Source organism: Vicia villosa, unplaced genomic scaffold (genome assembly GCF_029867415.1).
Source record: "Vicia villosa cultivar HV-30 ecotype Madison, WI unplaced genomic scaffold, Vvil1.0 ctg.000455F_1_1, whole genome shotgun sequence".
NCBI lineage: Eukaryota > Viridiplantae > Streptophyta > Magnoliopsida > Fabales > Fabaceae > Vicia > Vicia villosa.
In genome coordinates this window covers 976,515-985,645 of record NW_026705217.1, presented here as the reverse complement: position 1 = coordinate 985,645, position 9,131 = coordinate 976,515, and the positions used below count along the sequence as shown (strand labels likewise).

Here is a 9,131-nt window from a genome sequence, read left to right as displayed (position 1 = left end):
TAGTATCTAGGTTGTATTGTGGTGTTGTTGATTAGTGTGTATAATGCTGGATTTTTTAAACAAACTTGTTTCGGTGCATTTTCAGAACATAATTTGTGACTTGAGCATGACAATATGTACTGATACTAGAGGTCACAATTATATGCATGTTGCTGTTTTCTTAATGTCAATTTTTGTTTTGTTGATGCTTGATGATAATGATTGAAGATGGACATAATAATTGCCAAAGTATGAAGTAATTGATGGCTGGCACTTGGTATTGATTCATGATATTTGAACTCCATTGCTTAATTCTAGATGTTTAACTTGTTTCATGAGAAAATCTATTGTGATTTGTTTATAGTCAGATTTGAAAATACTTCACGAAAACAAGAGAGCTAGTGTTGGTTATGTTTGTTCGGTTACCACTTGGAACCATGTTTTTATACTATGACTTCACTTGCAAACAAGTGCCATTTTGTACCATTTTATATGAGACTTTGTATTGACTTTGAGTGTGTTCTAAGGAGCTTTTGGGACTGGTTTTTACATTGATTCAGTGCAGCAAGTTTGACACTCTAACCACACCACACCTCACTTTCCATAATTCATGAATACATAATGTTTTGTTGCAATTTTGGCATAAGTTTTGTGGTATTGATTGTTGATGATTTCTAAATGATTACATGACATATTTGTGTGCTAATAATTGATGTTTGGTTGCTGAAACTTTGCTGTCATGAGTATTGCTTGTGTTTTACCCGTTTTAAGCATAACGCGCGATGTGTCGGTTCCGCTAAAAATGTCTTAACTCTTGAACCGTGATGAAATTTTGAGCATGTGAATAACATTTTTCATATGAATTAATATTTTCAGAGCTGTTTGTGCAGTTTATTTTCGGTTTCGGCCGACTTTTTTTACCGTTTTCGCTACTGCCCCTGTTCCGAAAGTCGCGCTTCCGGGCCGATTTTGTAAATTCTGACTTCATATTTGAGTTCCTTGACATATTTTTAGCTTACCATAAAATTTTGGTTTAATTCTGACGAGTTTAGTTTTCACTGTTTTTACCCGGTTTTGCCGTTTCGGTGTACCGTTGTACATGTAAATACTTGTGTTGGCTTCCGTAGTTTTAGTGTAAATATTTGATTTGTTTTTGAATACTATCTCATGTTTCTTATTCGTTTTTGTTATGTTTTAACTTTCTATTCTGTTATCCATTTCCGGTTCAGCTTATAATTCAATAACGCAATTCCGATTGCAGTGTCTTGTTATCTCTAACGTGTGTGCTAGTATGCAAGGCAACATGGAGGCTCTGGTCGATGCCCGCTCTCGTGTTCCGCTTTATTTGCGGGACACGACATTTATCCTCTCTCTGATTCGCGTTTCTACACGCATCCTTTATCATTATACTTGCTTGTCCGGATTTCTGTTTCCCTTGCAGGTGTATGGTATTCGTTGTGCCTGATGCACACGTTGGCGCGTGATTTACTTTCATCACGCTGACTCTTGATTGCTTATGCGGATTTTAATCGGAGTGCTGACATGTTTGCTGTTGCTTTTGCAAGCTCGCTCGCGGGATCCTAGTTTACTCGCTCTCTTCGCTTTAGTTTACGGATCATCATCCGTTTGGTATTGATTCCGTTTCATTTTACTTCTCTCGCACTTTATCGCTTCCTCGCATCATCCTTTAACATGAGAAGTAGGACTTAGACATACATCTGGCCAAGCCCTCGAAAGAGGCTCTGTTTTTGTTGGTGTGTTTATATTTGTGCTTTGCGGCAGGGAGTCACGGTGTAATAAGTCCTATATGGCACTCCGTTAAGTCCTCATGGAAGGCATGCGGTCAAGGGTTCGTAATCAACCCCCGCCTAGTCTCATCGAGTCTGTTTGGTATGCGCACGCCTCGCGTTGCTCGCTTCCGAACGTGCAAAAGATCTTGTTATCGAGTATGTCAGGAAATGGGTTCATGTAGCCGGACCCCCGCCTTTCCTATAGCTCATGTCACTCGACGTTGATGCTCGGTGTACGCACGCACCGTTTTCCTTTACGATCCGTGACGGCTTGGTTGCTGAGAAGGGTCCGCCTTCTTGTCTATGGCCCGATCATTTTCGCGAGGTCTAATGCTTGGTTGACTTGGGTTGAGCTGCTCCCCTTGGCTATGGCGGGACCGCTTTTCTACCACTCGGTCAGTACCGTTGGTTTGTTTGCTTCACGAGCGGAGCTCGTTTGTGTGATATTATTGTGTGCTTCCCCTTTTTCTCGTAGGTTGCTAGTTTAGTTAGACCTGTACCCTTTGTATGATAACATTAGGTAGCAAGCTTTCCCCCTTAGCTTAGGTTTTCCTCATGCATTCTTTAAAACACAAACCACACTCTTTGATTTTCTTTTCTTAAGAGCTTGTTATTTCCGCTCCATTCCCAAGCATAAGCCTCCAAAGGTCGAGCAGCGGAGTGTGAATGTAACTCGTTCACCTAAAAAACACAAAACAAACAGAAATTAGTTAGCCGAGCTACGGTAGCTCTGATTCTGCAAAACAGATACGTAGGCAGCGGGGTAGGGCCCGTGCGAGCATAACACTTTCTTTTCCCTACATTCTGCATTCATTTTAGTCCAGATTAGCGTAGATTTGTTACACACCCATAGATTTAGACACAAGCGTGGATACCATCGAGTACGATGGGCGCGTGGGGTGCTAACACCTTCCCCTCGCGTAACCGACTCCCTTACCCTCTTCTCTGGTCGTGAGACCGTTGTTTTGTTTTGTGGTTTGCTGGCATTCCCTTCCTTTTCAGGATAAATATGTTAGTGGCGACTCTGTTAATTTTCGCGGTAGCGACAGCTGGCGACTCTGCTGGGGACGTCTCGACCTGTTGCTGGTCCGGACTCAGCGAGTCGATCCTAGCGCTTGTGTGTTTATCTTTGGCTGTTTTTACTGCTTTGCATATTTATCTGTTTGCATTGCATTCTATGTGCGCTTTTACTTTTCTGCATCATATTCTGGACTGGCTGGATCTCTGTTTGTTGGGTGGGTGTTTCAAGAGGTAAAAGGCCCAATACCCAGGCTATGTGTGAACCATAGGAACCCTAGGATAGAGTGGGAGCATGGTTTGTCTCGAGGTGTACGTCTCGGGATGGATTATGTGACCACGAGCAGAGTAGTGGTTTCAAACGGAGGTATTATCGTCACCCGCTTCCGCGCTCTGATGATGCTTACCTTCGGGCGGACCGTATACTGCGTTTCATGACCTTACCTTGGCCTAGATTTTACCTGTGAGTGGGGCGGGAATCAATGATTATTTAACAGGTACATTGTTGGTGACCGCTGTTTTCGTTCGTGGGTTACCGCTGTTCTTGTTCGTGGGTTACCGCTGTTCTTGTTCGTGGATTACCGCTGTTCTCGTTCGAGTGTACTATTGGTTCCTGTTCGTGGGGTACTATGGTTCTTGTTCGAGTGGTAATCTGTGTTCTATCCCAGTGTGTTATTGACTATGGGCTTTGGTTCCGTGGATTGATATTCCGTGTTCCGTGTGGTATACCATTTGGGGGCCGAACCTGTGGCTTTGTATTATGTGTGTTACCGGCAGTCCTGAATTCCTGGTGGGCGGCAACAAGCCCCACCACTTTGCATCATTGCATATTTACTTTCCAAAAAATGATGTACAAAAAATAACTAGCATACATGTTCCTTTCATTTCCAAGGAATCATATCTTTAAGTTGCGTGTTGAGCTTTTCCATCTCTTTCTTGCTAAATCAATCAAAACACGAGGATTCCTTGGAAATGATCGAACATAACATTGCATCCATTCATGCATACATGCATTCATGACAGGTGATCAAATGTGGAGCTCTTATTCTCAACCTTCTCTCCATTCGGTTTTCTCTGCAGAAGTACGATTCTGACTTCTCGACACTGATCAACAATCAAGAGTTAGCCATGGAACAAATCTGTGAAAACTTGAATGAGATGAGGATAGAAATGGGGACTAACATGGGCCAGTGTATGGAGGCTATTCAAACCCTTGCTCTTAGACAAGAAGAGTGTAGACAGGTTCTTCAGAGGCCAGTTACGGATGGTATTCCCACCCCGGGAGGGGGTCTTGTGAATCAGAATGTCAGAAATGTTGTTGAAATTCCTATTCCTGCTCAGGAGAATGCACATCATGAGAACAACTTAGAACCTGAAGCCTTCAGGTTCCCAATTATTGAAACTGAAAAAAGGTTCCACCTCTTGGAGAAAAAGTTGAAAGCTATAGAAGGTCGTGATTCCGTCGATTTAGATGCTGATGGGTTGTGCCTAGTCCCTGGTGTCAAGATTCCTGTTAAGTTCAGAGTCCCTAACTTCGAGAAGTACAAGGGAACCACTTGTCCGTTGACTCACGTGAAAGCATTTTGTAACAAAATGGCTCCTTATGCTGAGAATGACAAGCTATTGATGCATTTCTTTCAAGACAGCCTCAGTGGTACATCCCTCGAGTGGTACACTCAACTTGAACGAACTCATGTCCGAACTTGGAAAGAATTAGCAGAAGCGTTCGTCAAGCGTTACAAGCACAACAGTGACATGGCTCCGACCAGAATTCAACTCCAAGCTTTGACTCAGAGAACTGATGAGTCTTTTAGAGAGTATGCCCGAAGATGGAGAGAACTGGCTGCCAGAGTTCAACCTCCACTATTAGAACAAGAGCTCATGGGTATGTTCAAAGATATGTTGGAAGGTCCATACTACCAAGGCTTGATTGGTGCTTCTGAATTTGCAGAATTGGTTGTTGTCGGCGAACGAATTGAGAACGGTCTTAGGAATGGTAATATCCAAGATGTTGATGATCTTTTCGAATTCCCCAGGCATGTGGAGGGAAGAGCCAGTGTAATTCCTGAGTATGAAGAGGAGTCTCTTAATCATCCTCTCGATCAGATCTCTCGTAATGAAATGGAAGCGATTATTTCTATTCAGGATGGCCCACAAATCTGTGCTACAGCTCTCAGTCATCCACCTACTCAGTTTGCTCAAAGGGATCCAGTTTTGCATGATCAATCAGCTCAGTATGCGCCGCCATGGCGGAACCATCAACAAAATCGTCACCAGCAGGGTAGACAGAGGCGTAGAAAGCCAAAAAGAGTGTATGATGCCATTCCTATGACTCATGATGAGCTATTATCTGAATTGCTCAAACTTTCCTTGGTGGAAACAAAGCAGTTGGATCCTGTTTCTTTCCCGTATCCTGAAGGATTTGACCCTGATGTCAGTTGTGGATACCATGCCGGGGCACCTGGTCATTCAACTGAAGATTGTCAGCCATTCAAACACAAGGTTCAAGACCTGATTGATGCAAAGGCTATCGCATTCACACCTGAAGGCCAGAATTGAAGTTCTCCTTTGACTCAATGGGTCTTTTGAAGCAATAAGTCCATACAGAGAGATTCTCCTCAACATTGGCAATTCTTAAATCATCATGTGTAATCTTTCTTGTTTTATGCAATACTGTTTGTATGTAAAACTTGTTTGTTTTTGAACTATAATAATAATGCATTGGATATGTTTGTCTTGAAAAAATCCATTCGCTTTTGCTCTTATATGTTTTTATATGCTTTTTGTGATACCTAACTCTTGTTAATAAAGCACGATAACTCTGTAGGGAGAATGATGAGCATAATACCAAAAACCTCAAACGGTATGCTTTTGAGTAGAACCCTGTTGATGATGTACAGGCATTGTTTCAAATTCCCAAACACTGGAGATATAAGGGAGTGAAACCCTTGTTAACCCCTCTGAGCCTTCGAAGTAGGAGTTTCTTTTCTCAAAATAAAAAAAAACAAAAAAAAACCTAACATTCAACCCAGGGGAGGGTAGTATTCAGTTGACCTGATCGAGCATTCAAAATTCATCAGGAGCACACATCTAAAGATACAACAATGGCTATCTTTCAACAGATTGAGGAAAGCCAAATCCACAACAGTTATCCCTCACCTCATGAGGTCGAGACATCAAAATTATCCCTCACATCAGGAGGTCGAGACTGACATCAAAGCCGTTGTGGTTTATCCCTCACATCAGGAAGTCAAAATATGACGATACCACAATGGTAATCCTTCATCAATCAATGACTCAGGCAGTCACAGTCACTTCCAACAAATCTGAGATTCATGATCACACGACTTGTTCAAAAGAAAAGAATGAAAAAAAAAGAAAGCCCGCTAAGTCAACAACTTGAAAACATGTGACTTAGGCAAAAATTAGGGCATCCCGCTGGACATCCAAATCAAAATTCAAAAGAATTTGTCCAGGCAAAAGTTAGGGAAATAAAAAGAAAAGCAAAAGTGAAAAACAAGGATTACAAAATAAGAATCCTCATCAAAAGAACAAAGTCGTGTGATCAGACACTAAAATGAAAGGTAAAGTGACTGCCATGTCCGAACGCCTCATTGGCTCCTCAATCATCTCAAACTCCTCTTGAAAGATGAATGCTCATGTCAAGTTAACTGAACTTAGGACTGGAGAACATCATGAAGGGGGTGGGCACCAAATAATTTTGAGCCTAAAAATCTTTTTTTTTCTAAAAAACCGTGAACCTGACCACGTTACAACCCTTGAAAGTCCTAATTGAGGCAGGGTTAATTCGAAAGCAGACTGTACATGAAAACACGGTAAACTGACTCCTAGGAGATCCGCTAAATGCTTGAGTTGGTATCACACCATCCTTCTTTCATAAAAATCGATGTTACGACATCCTTTCATAAAAAGTTTCTTTAAACTTCAAGACAAACATACTCTTTGCATTAGAATTATATTTCTCATAATAAACATTCTTTGCATATGAACAAGTGCTTAACATCAGGAAAGTTTACATCATGAACTTCAGATGAAAAAGTTTTATCCTCCCGAAGGACAAGCTGTCTTCAAAACTCCGTTGAGCAGAGACAGCAATATTTCAAAGTCTGATCACCCTCAGTGGCACAAAAGCGTTTGAATACTTTGTCGAGCAAGTTTTCACTCAATCTGAGACAATCAGGTCAAGATTCGAAGAATCTCTCAAAATGCTGAATAATCAGGGGCATTCACTCAAGCACAGTCAAACCTACTTATAATACAAGTCAGGCGGGGGAATGGTGCCAAAATTCTTGATACTAAGGCAAGTCAGTTTGATATGAACGGATATCAAAAGGTCCTTACGAGACCAATTTCTTCAAAGTCCTTACAGGCTGGGGCAAGACATTATGCATTGGCATTTTATTCTCATCATGAGGTGTTCAGTTTAAAGTTCAGGTGTGAGCTAAACAACTTATGAACTTGAGAACCATCAGGGTCGTCATCCTCAATGGTCTGAAGCTGAAAGTCCAATCTTTGGTGGCATCTCTTTGCATTTCAGTGCAATTTTCAAATCTCTTCCAGATGTTGCAACTGTTGCTTATTGGTATCCCTCAACCAGAATCCTGTTATGTGGACATCGAAGTCCTTTGCTTTCCGACCCTCGAGTCGTGAGTTTCCAACCCTCGTGTTGTGAGTTCTTTGCTTTCCGACCCTCGTGTCGTGAGTTGTCCTTTGCTTTCCGACCCTCGAGTCGTGAGTTTCCAACCCTCGTGTTGTGAGTTCTTTGCTTTCCGATCCTCGTGTCGTGAGTTGTCCTTTGCTTTCCGACCCTCGCGTCGTGAGTTTATCTCCTTTCCGACCCTCGCGTCGTGAGTTTGATTCCTTTACGACCCTCGTGTCGTGAGTTTATTGCCTTTCCGACCCTCGCGTCGTGAGTTTTATTACCTTTCCGACCCTCGCGTCGTGAGTTTGATTCCTTTCCGACCCTCGAGTCGTGAGTTTTATCTCCTTTCCGACCCTTGGGTCGTGAGTTTATCTCCTTTCCGACCCTCGTGTCGTGAGTTTATCTCCTTTCCGACCCTCGTGTCGTGAGTTTGATTCCTTTCCGACCCTCGTGTCGTGAGTTTATCTCCTTTCCGACCCTCGTGTCGTGAGTTTGATTCCTTTCCGACCCTCGTGTCGTGAGTTTATCTCCTTTCCGACCCTCGTGTCGTGAGTTTATCTCCTTTCCGACCCTCGTGTCGTGAGTTTGATTCCTTTCCGACCCTCGTGTCGTGAGTTTGATTCCTTTCCGACCCTCGTGTCGTGAGTTTGATTCCTTTCCGACCCTCGTGTCGTGAGTTTATCTCCTTTCCGACCCTCGTGTCGTGAGTTTATCTCCTTTCCGACCCTCGAGTCGTGAGTTTCTCTCATTTCCGACCCTCGAGTCGTGAGTTTGTTTCCTTTCCGACCCTCGAGTCGTGAGTTTTGTTTTCATTTTCGACCCTCGAGTCGTGAGTTTCCGACCCTCGTGTCGTGGATTTCCAACAATTACGGATGGTTGTCGCATACACCCTAATGTGTCTATAAGCCCATTACTTGATTGGCATCCTTACAATCGATACGAATATGCAGAACACTATGAAAGCCAATGCCTGTTTGGTCCCTTTGAAGTCAACACTTGCTTGACTCCTTAAGCTCACTTCCTAGTGGCATTCTCTTGGAGAACCAATGCCTGTTTGATGCTCTGGCTGATACTTGTTTGGTATTCTAATCGCTACTTGCTTGTCAACTCGTGAATCCATTGCTTGTTTGGAAAGTTTCAAGCTCAGATGTCTGATAATCTGTTGGCTCTTGCATTTTCCCATTGTGGGTGAGCATTACCATTCTCTGCCATGTGAGGAGATCCCGTGAAGATGTCATGCTATATCCTGGGGCATTTTCATTTGTATATCTCGCAGGTACATCCTTTCGAGTGCACCATGTCAGCACGTTGGCGGGTCTAGTTAAGTGAGAGATTCTCATTCCCCAACTGAATACATTCAAATGAGGTTTTCTTTGTTCCAAGATTTTCATTTCCTCAGCAAAACACATTTCAACGAGATCTCCGTGCTTCAGAAGCCTTATTCCCCAATGGAATGCCTTCTCCCCAGTTGAATCACGATTGAATGGTATCTGATTCCCTAGCAAACTCTTAATGAGGTTCCTTGCCCGAATTCCTGGTTCTCCCTAGTAGAGCTTTTCTCTCCCCAGCAGATTGACCTGTTTCCCCAGGAGAGTCATCTTGTCCCCAGTGGAGTTGTCTTAACAAAAGGTTCTTATGCTGAGTTTCGTATCCCCAGCGGATCTATCCTATCCCTAGCAGAT

The 9,131-nt window shown here is 42.9% G+C and overlaps 1 protein-coding gene across 1 annotated transcript; it reads left to right on the top strand.

Annotated features, from left to right (window-relative positions):
- Positions 1 to 3,914: 3,914 nt before the first annotated feature.
- Positions 3,915 to 5,345, top strand: LOC131628466 (uncharacterized). Its single transcript, XM_058899306.1, has 2 exons — positions 3,915 to 4,510; positions 4,601 to 5,345. The coding sequence occupies exons 1-2, from the start codon at positions 3,915 to 3,917 to the stop codon at positions 5,343 to 5,345; spliced, it is 1,341 nt and encodes a 446-aa protein (XP_058755289.1).
- The last annotated feature ends 3,786 nt before the right edge of the window (positions 5,346 to 9,131 follow it).

Excerpts from the sequence above, each read along its gene's own strand:
- LOC131628466 (XM_058899306.1), top strand. The coding sequence starts at position 3,915 with ATGGAACAAATCTGTGAAAACTTGAATGAGATGAGGATAGAAATGGGG. Across the intron at positions 4,511-4,600 it reads TGGAAAGAATTAGCAGAAGC|AGAGTATGCCCGAAGATGGA; the intron begins GTTCGTCAAGCG and ends TGAGTCTTTTAG.